Below are 21,533 nucleotides of genomic sequence, written 5' to 3' on the forward strand. Positions count from 1 at the left end.
ACAAGCCAAGGAGTGTCAAAGATTGCCAGGCACCACCAGAAGCTAGGAGAGAGGCCTGGAGCAGATTCATCCCTACAGACTTCAGAGAGAACATGGCCTTGCCGACACCTCGATTTCATATTTTTTGCCTCCAGAACTATGAGCCAATGCATTTTTCTCATCTTGAGCCACCCAGCTCGTGATACTCTATTACAGCAGCCTTGGGTAGCTAAGACATATTCCCCGGTCACAAAATGCAGAAATATACTCGCAAAGTGCAAGATGCACCTTAAAAGATTTCAGACTGGATGGACCGAGTGAGGCTGCATTTAACTGTTAAAACATGTGTGAGTGTGAGCTTACGTCCGCCTGCTCTGTCAGTGCTCCATTCGTGAGTTTCATTGGGAAGGTCTAGACCAGCAGCGTCCAACAGAAACGGGAAATGAACATTCCCTAGTGACCACATTTAACACTTTTTGTAAAGGTAAAATTTAATAACAGTTTATTTAGCCCAAGGTACCCAAAATCTTATCATTTCACAGTTGAGTCATAATTTTAAAAGTTATTAATGTTATCTTTCACCTTGTATTTTTTAAATTTTATACTACATCTTTGAAATCCAGTAAGTAATTTACACTTACAGTACATCGCGATTCTTGGATTCTGTGACAATTCAGTTCTCTTTCTAACTCTCTGACCATTATTTTTTACTCTTTTTTTTTATTCCATTTTTCTCCATTGACCTTTAAGGCAGAAATGCTCTGCTATTCCACCCTCACCCTCCTGCTCTTCTCTCCATTATTCCCGCCTAAGAACTCCAGAGAAGTGGCTTCTCTGGCTTCAGACACATTTTCAATTTGAATAACTGACAAAATCTATATTCAGACTCAGTCTACCACAATCCAAACTAACCTTCCTCTGCTCAGTGGAGCACTTAGCTGCCTTGTACCCTACACTTACCTTGTCTAAAATAATAATCTCCCTTCCAAATAATGAGATTTCCCTTGGGAATTTGGATTGTCCTATATTCTGTTGCTGGTGTTCCAAACGCAAAGTCTAGAAATCATTTTGATGTCTCCTTCCATTCTCACCTTCCTCTAATCAACCCTGTAGGTTCTTCCTGTAAAATGTGCCTCTGCACCACCACTAGAATGATTGCTTTCCAAAATGCCACTTGCATCCTGATGATCTTTTCTCAAAAGCTTTCAGTGATTCTCCATAACCTACAGGAAAGATGCAAGCTCCTTAGCCTGGCATTCCTTAGCACGGCCCTCCAGTCTGACCTGAGACGCTTCCCAGAGTCATTCCTACTCTAACTTTGCAAGAACCCTCTAACTTATCTGCCCACTGATCCTGGAAGATACTGGACTGTTGTGACTTTGCTCCTTGTCCTAAGCCACTTCTCCTCTTCAATGTCTCCCACTGCCTTCCCCGACTGTCCCAACCTTCCGCCCTACAAATCCCACCTCTTCTGAGATGTCTTTAATCACACCTCCTCTGACGTGGCCCACACATTACTCATCTGGGTCTTGTCATTTAATGTGTTGATCATTATTTTTCATGCCTGTCTGTGTGTTCTCCTCAGCTAGGCCTCATATTCTTTGAAGGCAGGGCCTTATATGTTTTTTGCAACAACCTCAGCACATAGCAAAGTTGTATGCCATAGTAGACACTCAATGAAAGTATTTTTGATGATTGACATAGGGTATCTTCCTAAGAGCATAATCAAACCAAATGATTCCTCTTCCCCAATCCCACAACCTGTCCACTGATGACGAGGTGCGTAAAGCTCCTCTAAAATTCTCTACATTTTCCACTTTCACAAAAATACACACACACACACACACATGCACTCACAAAATCTGCCAGCATCCTATAACTTCAGTTCCCATTTAGGGGAGATTGCAAAGCCAGTAGCATCTTCTCTTGTTAATTTTCACAGCCTTTGGGAAGGTAATTCTTTTACAGAAAATGATCTTTCAAAAGATGTTCTTAAGATTCTATTTCTTTGCATCTTATCTGATAACACAGTTTTGTTTCTTCCTACGAAATTCAGTTTCAACAGATAAAAATTGCCTACACTTCACTTTATTGACTTTGTTTAAACCTATTTAGTTAACTAGGCTAAGGAGGTAAAAATAATAAGAATAATAATTTTTGTCTAAATTAGTTCCTCATTTCACCCCTGAAAATTAGTGAGATGCTGGTGTTTGTTAGCAGAAACACAGCAAGTGGATAAAATCAGCCTTTGGACTTGCCAACCTTCAAATGAGAAGTAAAGTGTTATGCTACAGAAATTATTATTGAAATTCATATTGAAGATGGTAACTAAAAACCTTGATTTGTTAAGAGCCCTTAATCATTTGTTTTTATCCATTCGTTTTATCCTATGTTGAAAAATGCTGTTGAAGATATATATCCTGCTATCGAGGACTGTTAGTCTAGAATGGACATAAAACCCATCCTAAAATTAGTATGATTCCAGGCATAAGTGTTGTAGACATTCAGAGTCCTAATATTCTCTGCAGATGCAGATATCTAGATAGACTGGTATTATGGAGATAGAAAAATAAATAAATATATACACATACAAATATATATGCATAAGTATACATATATCTGTATATATGTATATATGTATGTATACATATAAAATAAAGCTGACATATTGACATAGTCACCTCTCACAGACTTTATTTTTAAGAAGGGAACCAACTGAATGTCTAGAATAGAGCAGATTCAGTGTTATCTCATTTAAAGAGAAATCCCCAGGTTCTTCAGGGCAACACACTTGCATCTGCTATATTGACATAATCGAAGCAAAATTCCCCGTTACATCATCTGACGCCAGCTGCGGCTCCTGGTGTTGAGAACGCAGTCTCCGCGGAGCCCTTACCTCTCCTGCCCTCCTCAGACGCTGCTGGGCGCATCCTGTGGCCAGTCTGTAGCTTTCCTAAACGCCTCATCCCTCCCACGTATGGGCCCCTTCGGCTGACCCCTGCCAGGAGCGAGTCGGATCCATTCCTGCAAGGCCCACGTTCGCTTGCGCCAGGTGCACCCGGCTGACCCTGTAGCCCTGTCCCGTGCATTGGCCCCTCAGCCCCGAGCCGCGCTGCTAAATTGGAGCAAGTAGAGCAACAAATGTTCCTTGGGGTTTTTTTGCCTTGCTATTTGATAAGCAGGGCACGTTGGAAGACACTTTTGAGACATCGAGATAAGTGAGTTTTGTGCGAGGTGAGTGCCAGGTCCAGGTTTTGACCTTTAGCAAGTTTGCGGTTTGCTGCCAAGTTGCATCCTATTCTGTCAAGCTCGTATAGGACACGCTCGCATTTCTTCCCTGTGCGCTTGCTCACTGACAGGGCACTGCTGCGGCAACAGATGAAGGCCTTTGGCTGCTCGCATGGCTTCTCTGGGGCGGCCTGGGACGTGTGGTTCATTTGACTTATCAGTTCAAAGCATTGTGCTTAGCCAAGTAAAGCAGCTAATCATATGTTCCCCATCAGCTCATACAGAAACTCTTAGATTCGAGCCTACTTTAATGTAAAGCCAAAAAAAGGTTAACAACTTTACACTTTACTTCTTTGGTGAGAGCTACAGTTAGGTTGAATCATATGAAAATGCCATCTTCATCAGTCAAAAATGGTAGAATAATAGCATTTAACACAGTGCAACCTAATAAATTCTTATCAAACTGTTACAGTAGATTAATGGATTCTTGCTGAAGGATCAAAATAATTTCTGAAGAAAAGTAATTCCAGAATGGTCTGATCTAAATAAAAGAGTAATGGAGGTCCATGAACTTTGGCCAAGATTTACTTTATTACTCTCAGCCATTTTGGATGGTTTTATACCTATTCATAACCAACTTTTTTTTTTTTAGGTCTGATATATAATATTTCCACCCCCCAAAGATAAACTCTATTTTGGTAAAACAGTTAATGAAATGCAACTAAAAAGAAATGTGTTTTTTAAGTCTCATAGACTCATAAGGTAGTTAAACATGGGAAGGAGAGATATCTACGTATGGAGTTCCTGTGTTCCATATGGTAATAAGCTGATGTTCCATATTGATGCTTGTGGTTGTAAGGGGTGTAGAGAAATAAAACGAGTGTTACTTCAGAATTTGCTCTAGCAAAACAGCAGCCTTGACATAGGAACAGTGGAAGAAAAATCAAGAATTCACAGGAAGAAATTGAGTGTTTCCTCATATCCTGCAGTGTGTTATCCAGTGGCAGATGCTGGCCACCATCCCGGTCTATTGATTCAACAAACGCCAGTGAAGGGGCTGTGTAGCCCTATTGGTTTTGGGATTGACAGTCAGCCTGGGTTCGTGCACGAGTCAACTTCTTGTCTCGAGCTGTGGGCAAATACATTACTGAAACTTTCAAAGCCTCAATTCTTTACATCTATAATATGAAAATAATGGCATTAGGTAATGGCATATATGCAATAGTACCTATGATTAAAATGGCATTTTCATTCGATTCAACCTAATTGTAGCTCTCACCAAAGAAGCAAAGGGTCAAGATGCTAACCCGTTTTTGGCGTTACATTAAAATAGGTTTGAATCTGAGCCATAGGGTTTTGTAGTGATTAATTGAGATAATGTATGTAAATTATTTAGCTGAGGATTTAGAATTTAGAAAACCCTCCAGATATATTACGTTATTTATTATTGTTTTATTCCAAGCATGTGCTAGGCATTCAAGACACAAAAATGAATAATGCACAGTCTCTCCCTTGGAGCACCTGGTAGTGATACTGAGATTAAAATTTACTGCCATAAATAATAAGTAATTAAGTTCACTGTGTTCTTATCCCAAATGAGTCTAGTAAAACACCATGAGACCATTAGATTAAGTAAAACATCCAAGATAAGTCCAATCTAATCATTTATGAAATGCTAATAAATACCACTTTCTCACTTAATCATACCTTCTTAAAACAATGTGTTGCATCCATAGTAGGAGTCTACAGTTTACATATGAAGGGAAAAATTGGACTTAATAGAATTAGAAGACCCACAAAGAATCATTTTTCTTTGATTTTTCTACACAAGAAGCATTAGAATATAATCACAATCACCAAATTTAGTTTCTCAATAAGAGGAACATCCTGTGTCCATAAAGTCGCATCTGAAAATGCATGATCCTTCACCTGGCACCTGTAGACTGCGTGGACTGCAGACTCAGCACCTACCTGAAGATCAGAGGACCAGGGGACCACAATTTCATCAGGGATGTAACCACGAAAATCACAAATTTCAAGGTCCATCCTGAACGGCCAACCAAATGGTACAAGGCATACCTCCCAGAACTAACAGTTTGAAAAAAATGAAGCAACTTAATGCACTTTCTGGGTTCATCTATCCTGACTCCAACCTCACCTCCTACTTTCTTTCTAACCGCTCAGCTCCAACCCTGCTGCGCTTCCCAGCAGTTCCTCAAACAAGCCAGGCCCGCTTCTGCCCTGATGTCCTTCCCTCACATATGCCCAAGACTTCCTCCATCAGCCCCTTCAGGTCTTTATGTAAACCTCACAATCCTTCCCTGGACCAACACTTCAACCTCCTCTTCCATGGCTTTATTATTCTTTTTCCTTTGCATTGATGCTATCTAACATATTATATTTACTTATTTATCTTATTTATGGTCTGCCTCCTCTTGATCGGATGTAAGTTCCATGAGGGAACTGATTTTGTTTCCTTTTTTTTATTGTTATATCACTGGAGCTTAGAACAGTGCCTGGAACATAGTAAATGCTCAATAAATAATTGTTCAGTGAAAAGAAAAATGCCAGACAAAACAAATTCAGGAACCATCAGCTCCGATTTCCAGTACTATGGACTGTGAGTGGCTGTGTTAGGAGGAGGAGCCCTGGATTCAGCAGGATTAGTTAAGATGGAGGGAGGAGCAGAGGCTTGGCTTCAGCCCTGCCCTTAACTGTCTGTAAGTCATTTCACTTCTTTAAGCTTCTGCCAGTCTTTTACCTGCTGACTCTTGGCTCCAAATACACCCTTCTATACTTTGTTCAGTAATGCTGGAAAGGAGATCTACAGCTGTATTTCCCAGACCTCTTTGTCTGTAGGATTGTTGTTAGGTTCTGCCAGTGAGGAGAAACAGAGAAAGATTGGACGTCAGGAGGAGAAAAGGATGTCCTTCTTATTTCTGGCTGATCCTTTGGTATCAGTCCATGGTAGCCCCTGCCTCAGCTACTGGCTTCTTTTGGAAAAACCAGACCACGTCTCATCAGACCTCTCAGCAGTGCCTGAAGGAGTGGGCGCACCGCACCCCTTTGAGGTTTGCACCCAGCTCTCCTGGATTCCTCTGCTTCTCCACTGCTCCCAAGCCTGCCCTAGAAGTAGATACTTCCTGAGGTTACCTCTCTTTGGGTCACTTCGTATACCTTTTCTGCTCTTTCTCCCAAGTACATTAAATCACCCTGCTGTATTAATACACCAAGTACTTCCCCAGTATGATTTCCATATTCGTCACTGTATGACGAAAGGCCTTCCACATCTTAACTGCAGAGCTTTAAGATAACAGCATCATTTGGGGTTGACAAACTTTTTCTTCAAGAGCCAGATCAATATTTTAGGCTTGTGACTTTGGTCTCAGTTGCAACTACTCAACTCTACTACTGCAGCTCGGCAGCAGCTACAAACAATTTGTTAAACTTTATTCACAGAAACAGGTGGCCAGCCCTGGTTGTAGCTGATCTAGACAAAACTCCGAACTGTGAGCAACCAAAAAAACACAGATATTTAGACTGAAACTCTAATTGTCCTGAAACAATATCAGCAGCGACTCCACTACATACAGCAGAAAAGTGAAAGTAAGCACAATAGTCATGTCTCAATGTGTGTGTCTAGATGAAGATGTTTATAGCCGTCGGGAAAGAATGCAAGGCTAGAGGGGCTGCCTGAATTAAACTCAGTCTAAACTGCCCTATTTACTCTAGAGTGACCTCAGCAAAGAGCCTGGAGGTCTTACACACATACACACAGGAAGCCAGCACTAAACAAGGTGTCAGGACTGCTTTATTTCTTTTTGAAATGGAAATTGATTTATTTTTATTTTTCCTGATTATAGTCACTCCCTCTTCCTCTGTGAGAACTCATCTGGGAATAAACAGGACTGGCACAACAATGGCCCAAATTAATATTTACAGGGCTTTTGTGCTCTCCTAAATTGGCCGACATTAGGCGAGTGCTATCAGTGATGACAGACAGTGGGAAAGGGGGAAGCTTCTTAACTGGATGGATAAAGGATGCGCATGCAGCTATTTCAGCAAAGGGCTGGTTTCTTTCTTTCCTCGTTCTTTTTTTGGTGGGGTTTCTTTTTGAAAATACTTAAAGTAGTTATAGTGACCATCAGAGGAAGGTGTTACGAGAGCTAAAACTGATTAGCTTGTGTTAGAAAGACAACTGATAAGAGAATACCCACATTTGGGGGACGGCTGTGGTTATAACTACTCTTCTAAACAACCTCTCTACCGGGGGTCGGGGTGGGGGTCGGGGAGCAGCTGCACGTGGCGAATGCCATGTGGGCAATTGTGTGTGTAGATGAATGAGGTAGAGATGAATTGGTATAGACAAATTAGGCTTTTCGGATGTGCCTGAATTCAACGTTTGTAACCAATCTAAATAGGAAAGTCAGTAGAGTCATCTGGATCTGGGCAGTGGGTGGGTCACATTAGAACCTTACTCTTTCCTCCAAAATCAAAGGGGTGGTGCCAGGTCTCTCTGAAAACCCTAGAGTTTTGCATCTGAACTGTTATTAAGGAAGCCAACTCTGTGGCTTCCTGGAGAGGAAGTTGTACCACTCCAGTACTCTCTTCCACTGTACACCCAGTGACTCTCCCACATCTTTCCTCTAAACTTATAAAATGTAGCCATGTGCACTTTATAACAGGTGCTTTTTCCTTCCATCCCTGCCTCAATATTTCTTAGGTTTGAAACATTAACCCATCCTGAATAATTCAGGCTCTGTGGTACTTACTTTGAAAAGGAAATGAAGTTACCTAATGAAAAAGAATTTTAAAATTCCTTCTAAATAGCAGAAACTGTCATACTGGAGCTCGCTATTCTTCAGCTCTCTGCTCCTGCAGTACCTCTTCCCTCTGCCATTTTTTAACCCTTTCTTTAGTGCTCAGAGGATGAGGTGGGCTTCCTCTCTTCCACACTGCTTGTGCCTCAGATCCTTATCTTCTTGTCTCTTAAAGGGCTTTGTTTTCATTGCATCTTTTCCCTCTCATACATCCTCTGTTTCTTTTTACTACATACTTCAGCCATGCACAGGGGGTACCCATCTTTAAAAAAAATGAATGTTTACCCGACCCTGCTGCCTCCTCAAGCCATCTCCTTATTTCTCTTCTGTGTTTATTAATAAACTTCCAAATAAACAAGCTACATCTTGCTTTCATTTTCTCACCATCCTCCTTACACCTATTGATCTATCCCTTATTACTTGGTCCATACTCATTTCTTACTCCTCATCTTCGTTAATACTTATTATCCATACCATACGTTTTGTCGGTTAATCAAGTAATTTCATGTCATTATTTAAATATTTCATCTGAAAGTCTTTCCTTAACTAGACTATTGTCTTAGTTTGCCAGGGTTTCTATGACAACTACGACACACTAGTTGGCTTAAACAACAGGAATTTATTGTCTGACAGTTTTGGAGGCTAGAAGTCCAACATTAAGATACTGGCAGGTGGAGGGGGGAGTGAGAGTAGTTCAGTGGTACTATCCTCTCCTGCCACGCAGGAGACCAGGGTTCAACTCCTGACCTATGCACTTAGCCACCCCCCCAAAAAAATTCAACAAATTCAACAACAGGATAGTTGCATGGAAAAAGAATAAAACATGACCTATAGCATACAAAAAAAAAAGATATTGACAGGGCTGGCTTTCACCCAGGGTCTGTAGAGTTCTGACAATCCTCTGTGGCATCACAATCTCTCTCTCTCTTTATGTCTGCTCTTCCAATTTCCTCTGACTTCTGGCTTCATGCCCAATTTCCTTTGCTTATAAGGACTTCAACTATATGTATTATGGCACACACCAATTTAATTTGGCCTCACCTAAATAGAATCTTCAAAGATCTTATTCACAAATGAATCCACACCTTAACTCATAATAACACCTTCTAAGGTCTTACTTACAAATGGGTTCACACCCACAGTTCCCACGGCCAGGACTTGAACACGCCTTTATGGGGGACATGATTCAATCCTCAACAGCTATAAAGAAGAGGATGAACTGATATATTTAGCAAATAACTGCTAGCCCAGAACTCTTTAAGCAATAGTTGCATATGATCTAATTTTTGGATGATGTGATCCCATATTAACAAATATAAGCATTTTAATCAGCGTCAAAGCAACATTTAAAACTGCTCCTCCAAAACTATCTTCTCACTGAGCTCTAAGATAATTCCTTTAATTCACCACTTGCTCCTTAAGCACTGAGGTGGTTTGGATGGATGTGCCTCAGAAAAACATGCTCTTAAACTTGAGTCATTTCTGTGGATGAGAACCCATTATAAGTAGGACTTTTTCAATGAAGTTCTTCAGTTAAGGTGTAGCCAACTCAAACAGGAGGGGTCTTAATCCTATCACTGGAGATATTTATCAGCAGAATGAAATTGAGACAGAGAGAAAGCCACAGGAAGCAGCCAGAAGCTGAAATTCAAAGCAAACCTGGAGGAGAATGGAGAGGCTAGGAGAGGCTGCTGTGTGCATTGTCATGTGACAGAGAAGTCAAGGAATAAGCATCTCTGGCAGCCAGCCCCAGAATGCTAATCTTCAAGAAGAAAGCATCACATTTGATGACACCTTGATTTAACTTTCTTTTAGCCTCAATATTATGAGCTAGTAAATTCCCATTATTTAAGCTGAACAATTGCACAGCATTTGCTTGAGTAGCCAAGGAAAGGAAAAGAAGCACTCATATCTGTTACTCAGTGTTCCAGACACTAGAGAGATAGCAGTGAACAAAGCAGATGAAAAACTTTGACTTTAGCGGGGAAGATATATTTACTAGTAAGTTAATCATGTCATATATTAGGCGGTGATAAGTGCCATAGAGGAAACAATGGGGGAGAGAATGTCAGGAATAGGGAACATTGCTGTTTTCAGTAGGATGCCACTGATAAGTTGGCATTCGAGCAGAGAACTGAAGTGGTTAAGGGAATGAGTAATGTACACTCCCTGGGGAAGATTAATCCAAGTAGAAAGATCAGCAAGTACAAAACCTCTAAGGCTGGATGAGTGAGCAAGGTGGAGAGAGTAGGAGAGGAGCTACGAGAGGTTGTGGAGTTGAGATCACATGGACTTCATGGCCATTGTGTGGACTGTGGATTTTAATTGTGAAAGAGATGGACAACCACTGAAACATTCTGTGCAGAGGAGGACTGGGGTCTGGCACATTTTAAAATGATCTTTGTATGAATCACTTATTTACATATTAGTTTTCTATGAATCATAAAAAATTACCACAAACTTAGTGGCTGAACATATCAGCCATTATGAGCTCTGCTCTGGGGGTTAGAATACCAGCACAGTGTGACCAGGTTCAGGTTATCACAAGGCTGAAATCAAGGTATTGGCTTGACTGAATTCTCATCTAGAAGTGCTACAGAAAAACCCCTTCCCACCTCATTGAGATTGTTGGCAGAATTCAGTCTCTGTGGTTGTAGGACTGAAGTCTCTGTTTCCTTGCTGGTTGCCAGTGGGGACTGCTCTCAACTCCTGGAGGCTGCCCACTTTCCTTGCCACATGGCATCTTTCATCTTCCAAGCCAGCACTGGTGTGTCAAATCTTTTTCTAGCTTCTAGTCTTTGATTACCTCTTCTGTGACAGCCAGAAATAAACTCTGCCTTAAAGAGTTCATGAGATTAGGTCGGGCCCACCCAGATAATCTTCCTTTCTTAAAGTCAACTGTGCCATAGAACATAACTGATCAGAGGAATAAAATTCATCTATTCATAGTACAAGGACTAGGCAGGGAATGTTCAGGAGGTGGAAGGGGAGGTGGATATCTTGGGGGTCATGTTAGAAGTCTGCTTACCTGCCACAACCACCTTGCCTGATGTGTTAAGAATAAACCATAGGGAAGTAAGAAAAGAAATAGGGAGAATTTTTCAATGCTTCAGGTGAAAGATGGTGGTATCTTGGATCTGGGTAGTATCAGCGGAGATGGTGAAATGTGGTCAAGTTCTGAAAGATTACAAAGATAGAGGGGATAAGACCACTTGCATGCTGGGTGTGAATGAAAAAGAAAACTTAAGGAGAATTGCATGGATTTTGGCCTTGACAACTGGAAAAAATGGAATTGCAATTTCCTGAAATGGGATGTACTAAAGCACGAATAGGTTTGAGGTTAAAGAGTTTTGGGTGAAATGCCAATAACACATCCAAATGGAGATGTTCACTAAGCAGTTGCATATATGAACCTAAATTTCAGAGAAGAGGTTCAAACTGGAGATATAAATCTGGGAATTGTCAGATTATAGATATGTCTAAGGCCGTGGGAGTGGATGAGATCACTTAGTGAAAAAAAGAAGACATCTTAGGATGGAGCCCTGGAGTAGTTCAAGGTTTCAAAGTCAAAGACCTACGGAGGAACTGATAAGGAGAATGAGAAGCATTCATGAGGTAGAAAGAAAACTAGGAAAGAGTAGTAACCCAGAGGGGAGGGGGAAAAGAAGGAAGGATGAACAACTGACAGGGTATGCGACACAAAAATAAGAACTGAACTTTGGATTTAGTAACGTAGAGGTGGTTAGAGAGCACAATAAGAAAAGTGGCAGAGTGGAAATAAAGCCCTATTCAAGCGAATTTAAGAGAGAACAGAGTTCTGGAGTAGAGAGCAGAGAAAAGGACTGGTAGTTGGGGAGGATATGAGAGGGGCCAACAGAGATTTTTTTCTTTATTTCTTTTTAATGGGTGAGCGATTATAGCATGTTTATGATCTAATAGAGAGGGGCTATTACCAGGGGACACTGACAGGCCACTTGATGTTGGGTTCTGTTTTTCTCTTGAGTACAGTTAAACTATTTTCATTTTAATGAAATCCTTGCTGTGCAAATTAATTCCTCCCCCCCAGAAATTTTACAACAAAGATTTGAGTCATCAGATTATTTTTGTCCATGACAAATTAAACAAGTGATAGCTTTTAGACATTGTGAGATTATTTTGCTTGCTTTTATCTCTTTATTTTAGTTTGTTTTTATGGACATTAATTATTTCATTTAATTGTGGGTTGACTTTTGCAGATCTAAATTTTACCATTATTTTTAATCTTTGTCCATTTTATTTTAGGTTGACTTTTTTTCACTACTATTTCTTATTTTTACTCGGATAAAATATGATGCTTTATATGTGTCTTTTAATGAGAAAATTGAGAGTAATTCCCTAGATGTTTCAGACCTGCTCTATCGTCTCAGATTTGTACCTTATATCCTGCAAATTCAGGTCTTCCCTATACGCAATCACTTCGACTGCCAAGAGAGAGCGAGAAGTGGGTCAGAATGCCCTAGGGGTCAAAAAGGCAGCATGAAAACACTCTGCTTTGCAATCAACCCAGGAGGTTAGAAAAAAAAGTGAGAAGGGAAGGAAAGTTATAAAATTAGATTCTCTGGAGCTGGCTTAATGTTTGCCTTCTTTTATTAACAAAATTAATCTTTCCAATGAAATGAAAAGAGAGTTGTATCCTAATGTATGAAATGCCTATACAGCCCCCCCATAATTTTTTCCTTTTTCAGAATTCCCAAGTCAGCCTAGGCTGACTTCCATAGCCTATAAAAGGATCCCCTCTTTAATCCCAGAAGGTGAGTCTTGACAAGTCTAACTCTTTAATGATATTCCTGCTCCGGTTCCAGTGATTAGTTTAGAAATGGGCAAGTGACGCAAGTCTGGCCAATAAGGCCCGATGCGGGTCGGGAGCTGGTGGGAAGTGCTTTGGAAATGGTTTCCTCTCTGATACAAAGACCCTGAATGGGGAACTGCATCCTTTTTCGCTTTGCAAAACAGCTTGTGAGCAAGTGAAGGGTCAAGCTACAGCAGTGAAAGGACAAGCTTGAGGACAAGCGTCAATACCCTGAGGATGGGAGGGCTGAAATATGGAAAGAAGGAGGATTTTGTTGGGCCTCTGAATTTTCAATTTCTAAAAATGCTTTATTTCTGGCCCTTTTTTATTACAACAGTAACACAATAATAGAAACTCTATAGTTTACACAACATTTGGTCAGGTATTCTGTTACTTATACAACCAAAAACATTTCATCTGATACAAAATCAGGGGCTGTAAATTGTTGAAGATTAAACACATAGGTAAACCATATGCCTATACTAGGATCAGTCTGGAGGATTAAGGAATGAAAGGATAGTATTAAGATCCATTAATTATTAATCTTTTATGGTTGGTTGGTTTCTGTACAGACTTTCCTGGGCATCTTATATCATTTGCTCTTTAAAGCTTCCACTGCACTTTGATCATTTACTAGAAGGGCACTTACTACTTTTGATTATAGTTAATGTTTCCTTTAATAGTATGAATTATTTGAGGACAGAGCCATCTCTAGCATCTTTATATTCCTAGTGACTAATAAAGTACCTGGTATGTAGAAAGGGCTCAATAAATGTCTGCTGAGTTGGAGCATAGGTTTGGGGTTAAAGACTTTTGGGTGAAATGCCAATAACACATGCAAAGGGAGAATTACCTTCCGTTGACAGGTCTGTTTGCTAGGTGCATATGAATCACAGGGCCTGCTTAAGCCATATGCTGGAAAGGAAAAGGCTGACCCAGCAATATGAGGGAGTTAGGTCAGAAGAACCGCTGCAGATTAGCTCTCACAGGAAGGAAATGGTCATGAGGGCAAATCTCACCTTCAGCTATCCACACAGCTCCTCAAGGAGTCATCCTAGTCTCCTCTCCTTCCCTTTTACTCTCTATTTTCTCATACATTGAGTCTTATCTCCAAAATTGATTTCACATTCTTTCACTTATTTCTATGTCCAAAGCTTTCACCCCTGCCCAAACTACCATTAACTTGGCCAAACCCCCCATCCCAACCATTTTCCACACAGGAGTCAGAGACATCTTTTGAAAACGTAAATAGGATCATGACATACACATGCTTAAACCTTTCAGTGGTTCCAAAACATTCTTGGAACAAAACAGATCCTCCTTTCTGTAGCTCACAGTCCTATCACACTTATTTTTGTCATGGTGTATAGGACCATGTGAAATTATTATCTGCTTGCCTCAAGGAATGTCAATCTCCATGAAGGCAGAGCCCTCAGCTATACTATTTCATTATATAGTCCCAGTTTCTGCAACAATGCTTGACATACAGTAAGCATTCAATAAGTACTGGTGAATTAATAAATATTGCCTCTGGCCACTATAGGAGCTTAGCATTGAAGAGGTTTCAAATCTCATACTGAAAAGAGTCCCCTGCCTGGGAAAATAGAGCATACAGCAATGAGTCAGCCAAGAAACTCTTAGATCTCATCTTGATTAGGGTGGACTTTAAAACAACTGAGGAAAACAAGAAGAGAGAATCCCCCCCCCCGCCCCCGCCCCCGCCACAGAGATGGTGTTAAAGTTAAGGAATCACTTAACTTGAGTTGGGGGACTCAGTGTTAAGTCAGAGAAGGATGGAAGGTAGAGTGGTTCTTAGTACTCAGTTAATACTTGCTCTTCTTCTCTCCCCCCCTCTACAGGCCCAAGTCACTGGGCCTCCAGAGGAAAGAGAAAAGAAAGTCCTGTCAGCTTTGGCTTTGCTTAAAATACCTGCACTCCTTGGGCTTTCAATGCAGAATCATATGACCCTTAGGAACCACTTAAGCTCGTGGGATTACTTGCTTTTCCAGTGAATCAAATAATGAAAAAGTATGCACGTTAACATGTACTGTTAATGAAATTCAGTGGTTTACCTTTACGTTTTAAAATGCTTCCTAGGAAGTTGTAATTGTGAAGCACAGTATAAACCTGCAAATGCAGTCCTTAGCAAGCAGTAAAATAGAAACTTAGGAGCTCTAATTCTGTAGTCTCAGATTACTTTCAATTTGAGAGACACACACTCTTTTTTTGAGTTCCAAATGGGTCTATGCAGACTAAAGGTAAAAATATTTACAAGATATTGATGGACAACTAGGAAAGGATTAGCAAGCATCCAGCTGTAAAATAATGATTAAACATTAACTCAGAAAAATGCCTACCAAAGCATTTCTTTAAAAGAGTTGTTTATGGGAGCCAAAAAGCTCAGGGCAAATAGAAATCAGACTTGGACTTCCAAGTTCCAGCACTAAGTCTCTAAACTTTCTATGCTTCAGTTTCTTCAAGTGTAAAAACTCAAGATATTAATATCTCTGACATGAATTATTCTGTAAAGATCAAATGAAAGAAAATAGAAGCTTAACATTGAAGAGGTTTCAAATCTCATACTCAAAAGAGTTTTCTGCCTGGAATAAAAGAACACACAGCAATGAGAGTCAGCCAAGAAACTCTTTGATCTCATCTTGATTAGGGCGGACTTTAAAACAACTGAGGAAAACAAGAAGAGAGAACTCCCACCCCACATCAGAAGCAAAGCACGTGCAATTTAGTGCAAATAGTAAATTTGGACCTCTTACTATGAATAATAATCATAATAGTTACAGCAACACCAGCCAAAAGCCTGGGATTTCAATCCTTGACCTGACGTTGTTGCCTTCATGGCAATTAATGGATATAAGCACAGAGGCATCAGCGGTAGGTTCTTTTTCTCAAAAAGGTTAACATACATGATATTAGAAGTCATGTAGTGATAAAATAGCTATATAAATGGGAAGGTGTAAAGATTATGCTGACATGGCCAAAATGAATTTTGTACTTTATTAAAAGCTAACAGAATGGCATGGAGTTAAGGCTATCAGCTCAGGTCACATAGCCTAGGTGGGAATCCCAACACTGTAAATTTGAGCAAGTGCCTTCACCCCTATGGTAGACAGCCTCCAAGATGGTCCCCAGTGATCCCCATGTCTTGGTTTTCATGCCCTTGGGAAGCACCCTCCTACATTGTGTCAGTGTTGGTCTGTGTGACCAGTAAAATACAGCAGAAGTGATGGAACGTCACTTCCAAGGCTATGTTGTTAAAAGGAACTGTGGCTTCCTGCTTGGTTGGTCTCTTGAAGCCTTCATTCTAAGGGAAGTTAACTGCCACGTTGCCTTTGGAGAGGTCCAGGTCATTGGGAACCAAGAACCAGAGAGGAACTGAGGCCTCTGGACAGTAGCCACGGGAGTGCATCCTCCAGGCCTAGTGGAGCCTTTAGATGGCATCTTGAGCTACCCTGAGCTAGAATCACCCAGCTAAGCCACTCCTGCATTCCTGGTCCATGGAAACTGTCAGAAAAGGTTTGTTATTTTAGGTCATTAAGGTTAGGGTTAATTCGTTATAAAGCAGCAGATAATTACATGACCCCTTCAAAGTTTCTGTAAAGCATCTGTAAAAGTGGGATCAATAACAGGACCTCCCTCAAAGAGTTGTTGTAAAGATTAAATGAGGACTCTACTGAAAGTTCTTGGTACAATAGCTGATGCATAGTAAATTGCATACGCGTAGGCTGCTATATGCAGTTCCACAGGCCTTCTCTTCCCCAAGTAAGCTGGTCCTACATGTTCTTTACAGTCATGTTTCCTGTAAATCTCAGCATTTTTTTAATTTGAAAAATTTCAAGTACACCAGTCTAGCTCTGGTCAGCCCTTTATGACATCTTCCTCTAACCATCAGTTAGGCAAAGTCTTTCCTTTCTATATGACCTCTTTTGAGAAGAGAGGCCAAGATTTCTAAGATAGAGAAATTGAAGGCACATGCCATAACTGGGGAACCAAAATAGCTGGCCTGAAAAAGGCCAACCCACTGACCACATGAGCACTTAAGAAGGATTGACAATAGTTAACTGAGCCAGCCAGAGATCAATTGAAGCTTTTACAGAGCACACTGTTCAGAAAGTACCCTCTGAATTATACAAAGCTTTCATTCATTCTCATTTCTGTGCTGTCAAACCAGAGTAGATCCTGGACTTCCTCAAGCAAACTCCATAGATGTTATCTTTTCTTTCTCTGATTAGTCCTGTCTCCTTCACATTGGGTTTTCTTTTATCACAGGTGGATAGGTGAGCAGTCAAATTCCTTATGTACTGAAAGAAGATATTGAGAAAATTTACTGCTAAAGCGATGAAAAGAACAAAAGAAGAACAGATTTATTTCTATTCCATAATTAAACTCAATGATAAAACTATCTGACAGATAACCAAATATTTCAAACACTTATATAATAAAATAATATGATTGGCGAAATAAAGAGATCACAAATACTGAGTGAGGAGATTTTATTACCATTAAGCCATGAAGATTTTCATAATTCCACTTGAGTAAAATATGTTTTATGTGCTTTACTGATGCTTCTCTGGGAAACTGAATGTTTAAATATGCAATATCCTTCTACAACAGATAAATGAGGGATTTAAAACAAAATATAAAATAAAATACAATCCCTCATTTTATGTATATATATATATATATACAGATCTGTATATATATATGTATATATATGAATATATGTATATGTATATATATATATATATACACAGATGTGGTGAACTTTTAATTTCATTCGAGGAACTGGATAATCCCAGACTTCAAAGAGTTTTTATTCTAAAAATATGACAATAGTCTTAAATCCACATTTCGAGGATTCTCTCTCTCTCTCTCTCTCGATCTTTCCCCTCTCACAGTCCCCTTGCTCTGGGTGTGTCTACTTTGGCTGAACTCAGCTTTGCATGTGGAAACACTTGACCTTCTCTTAAACAAACCTCTCAGGGGACGTACTCTCGGGTTTGCTCATTTCTCCCCCCTTCCTTTTGGCTGTTTAGTTCTTTGCTTTCCACATAATCTAGGTCTTTGGGTGACTTTTCCCTATGAAGCCTTCCTTTCCTTACTTTCCCCTCCCTCTCTCCCTTTACTTTCCCTACATTTCCTTTCCTCTGGCCCCCTCTCCCTCTTCCTCTCTCTTTTTCCCTTTCTTGTATTTGTTTCACTTTAAACAGTCTGACAATACAAAGGCCATGTCTTGGGTGATGACTTTGGATTCTTTATAAGTACTGCTGTCCTTTATTGTGGCACAACCCTGGAGTAGCATTTTGCTGATTTAATGAAAATGCTGCATTCCTGAGTGCTCATTCTGTCCCTTATGATAAGACAGTTGTTGAAACAAGGTGATTTCCCTCTTCTCCTCAAATATACCTAAATACCAAGGAAGAAATACAAGAAGAGAAATAACCTGGGTGATAAGTGTGAATGAAGCAGGCAATGAAACCACATCCCTACCCAGTTGCTCAAGAGACATTCTTAGTCACCTTCCCGAAATCTTCAATGCTTAACCACTTTCTGAAGTCCAGTCATTAATATTTCTGAGTAGTTCTCAAATCGATCACCTCTACCACCTCCAAATCCTAATCTGCACTGTCAGTTCCTTGAGTCACTCTCTCGGCTTCACTTGCCGTCTTGTCCACTTCCATTTCCCTTCGCACGGACAGATTTGATGGGTAGACACGCCACTCCCCTGCTGGAAATAACTGGGTGGCTCTCCATCACCAAAAGGGCAAAAGCAAACTCCTTTTCCTACTGCCCATGCTCCTTTCTGGCTCAGGAGTCTCTTAGAATCCTCGAAAACGGGATGTACTCTCATGTCTCTATGCTGACACACAAGGCAGTCAATTCTCTGGAAAAGCTTATCTCTACCAACTGACGTTACTTACTCGAGCCTCCCACAAAAGAAACTTCTTGTGAGAAACCTCCTCTCACTTTCTCAGCCTGCAGTGCTCCTCCCCAAGAAACTTTATGACCCTCCAAAGTATATCCTATTGAATTAAAATAGTAGTTCAATGGAGACACCTCTCAGGAAAGCCTTTCCAAGAGAATGTTCTTGAACTATTCATTCAAATTCCATTTGGAGAAGAAAGTAGGTGCTGTTTAGGGGAAATGGAAAAACAGCTCCTCTCCAGTCTGTGTACCCCAACCAGTAAGACAGAATCTCAGTAAGTTAATTTGACAAGAGCCCTTGGAAGGGCGCTTGGAAGGCAGCTGCATGGCCCAGTCCTCTAGGCCATTTCACTGCCCGATTCAAGCAGCTTATTCAAGTACAGTATAACTTCTAACTTTGCTTAAGGGGAGTTCTGATGTTTTCCCCATCCTTCCAGTGAGGTTGGAGTGCCTCGATGGGTTTTTGAGCATCCTCATGAATGGGTTATCCAGGTTACTTTGGTTTGCTGGCGTATCTATTTCCCACTAGATTATAAACTTTTTGAGGGTCAGGAACTCTTACATTTATAAAATTTTACCTTTGTATTTGCAAGAATTAGCACATTGCCTGGCACATATGTAACTCCTGTGATACTGATTGAATGCATGACTCATTCTTTTCCCATAAGGATTTGTGCATGTGGCTGTTTAGAAAACAAAGTATCATTTTATTAAAACAGTCCTATTTTAACAATTCAGGAGAAGTCAAATATAAGTAGACTGATGTCTGTCATTGAAAAGTTTAAAATGGTGGTAATCGCTGCTTTCCTAAGTAATTAAGTGTAATTAATAGGTTAACCCAGTCAGTTACTTAGCCTTTGGTAGCTTTGTTTTAGCCCTGAAATTGCAGGGCAAACATGGTTTTTCGTAGTTCTACAGAGAATACAGTGATTAATTCTGCACTGTCACCTTGAAATCTGCATGAGATCCCCTTCAGTTATATAAGGACTGTCTATACAGTTCCTAGTTGACTGGACAGGGTAGCCATTCAGAGAGAATGTTTCAGCTGGTTCACTAATTTAGTTTTATTATAGAAATGAAAGTAAATATTTCAAAGGAAAGTAGGACCAGGGGAGATTCACATTAGTTATTCTAACTTGTCTGCATTAAATAGTGTGCATTCAATTATCTGAATATTTTATGTTATGAGCTGTAGGGCTAACCTGGAACATTCAGGCAAGCTAAAAGAAAGATAGGAAGGTGGCTTTAAGGGAAAGAATCCACCAAAAACGGCACTGATCCCAGCCTGCTCTGAGTATTATCATGCAAGCCAGCTTTAATATTTAGCTCTGCAATACTCCTAAAGATGCCAAATAGTTACTTCCCTGCATCCCAACTCTCCGTCCGATTGATGAATTCCCATCACCCCTGAAGGAATATAATCTGGGTTTCCTGTGCATTGTCTTTCTCAAAACTTTATTTTGAACCTTTCATTCTCTCTCTCTTTTCTCTCCTCTTCTCTGCCTTCTCTTTAAGACAACTTTTCTGTTATGATTGGGACTTTTAAACACTCTCTTTTTCTTTAAAAATCACAACAACAAAAAATTTAAACTTAACAAAGAGAAAAATCCTAAGACTTCCCCCTAATTTCAGGAAGTGTGTATTTGTCACATACAGCAAAATGTGGGGAGGAAATGCTGGAGACCCAGCAAAGTGAGCCCAGCAACCACCCTAGGAGCTTCAGCCTTCTCAAATTGCAATCAGGCTCGATGGTCCAAGACCCTTGCAAAATTCCTTGGTCCCCTAACTGTGTTAGGACACAATCTGATCCTGGACTTCAACCATCGTATCTTTTTCAAATGTTTCAACTTACTGCCTTTGTTTAGCAGAACCAAGGGCACAGTGATGACAGTGACGAGCGCAGCAGCAACCAGCAGTCCCAGGAGAACCTTCCACTGCGTCTGCAAGTCGGTTAGATCATGTCCAGTTAGAGAGGCGTGTGTGGCACCCGTCGGGGTAAAAGGGTCAGGGCAGCGGGATTTAAGGACGGGAGCGTGCCGGAAGGAAGAGACAGAGGGTTGGGAGGGTTTGGTGTGTGCCAGCGGGAGTTTGCCAGGACGGGTGCCCTCGAACTTGTGGCCTCTGAGCACATTAGGCTTGTTTTCTCTAACCCAGACCGCCAGATGCGCGGTGAGGGTTCGAGTGTGCGTTTTGTGGGTGGCTGTTTGGTTCTCCCAAGGTCAATGTCTGAGTTTCAGCAGAAACTTGGCAGGTGTGAGAATGGGAAGAGAACTCTGGGACGTCCCTTCACCTGTCAGAGGGTGGCCCTGGGGTTCCGCCTAACTGGAGACCCTGGTCCCGTTCCACCAGCATTTGCGGGCAGTTTGGATTGAGTTTGGCGAAGAGGCACCGACAAGTCGACCCTGGGGCTGGAATAGTGTAAGGCGCGCTCCTCACTTACCTTCATCTTCGGCGTCTCCTCGGAACGAGCTTTCCCGACTAGGAGAGCGGGCAGAAGGCAGAGTGAGGCGCCAAGACGTGCGTCCTGCTCGGCTGCTCCGGGCGCGGAGTCACTGGGAGCTTCCAAGTTTCGGCCCGGAGTTAAACATTAGAGAGCGCCCAGCCCGCTCAGTATAAAGGCGCCGCGAGTTTCCCAGCGGCCGAGGGCAGGTTGCGGAACCGAGGAGCGGGCGAGGGCGTGCAGGGCTCCGGTCACTGGCATCCCGGCCGGGGGCGCCCGCGAGGCACCTCCCCCGAGG

General features: G+C 41.1%; 1 protein-coding gene across 5 annotated transcripts in view; it reads right to left on the reverse strand.

Annotated features, from left to right (window-relative positions):
• DPP4 (dipeptidyl peptidase 4) overlaps window positions 1–21,502 on the reverse strand; it is an 86,649-nt gene extending 65,147 nt beyond the window's left edge. For 2 of the 5 annotated variants that reach the window (XR_013172808.1, XM_077154010.1), the window contains exons 1-2: window positions 21,236–21,500; window positions 20,648–20,735 (exon numbers count right to left, since the gene is read on the reverse strand). Coding sequence is in view for 3 of the 5 variants with exons in the window: in XM_077154010.1 (XP_077010125.1) it covers window positions 20,648–20,735; window positions 21,236–21,241 (94 nt within the window). In the remaining 2 variants the exon portion in view is untranslated. Of the gene's footprint in view, window positions 1–20,647; window positions 20,736–21,235 lie in introns of all 5 variants that reach the window. The other 3 variants (XM_077154009.1, XM_077154008.1, XR_013172807.1) reach the window with 2 other exon arrangements.
• Between the last annotated feature and the right edge of the window lie 31 nt (window positions 21,503–21,533).

The sequence above is a fragment of the Tamandua tetradactyla genome, chromosome 3, assembly GCF_023851605.1.
Source record: "Tamandua tetradactyla isolate mTamTet1 chromosome 3, mTamTet1.pri, whole genome shotgun sequence".
Taxonomy (NCBI): domain Eukaryota; kingdom Metazoa; phylum Chordata; class Mammalia; order Pilosa; family Myrmecophagidae; genus Tamandua; species Tamandua tetradactyla.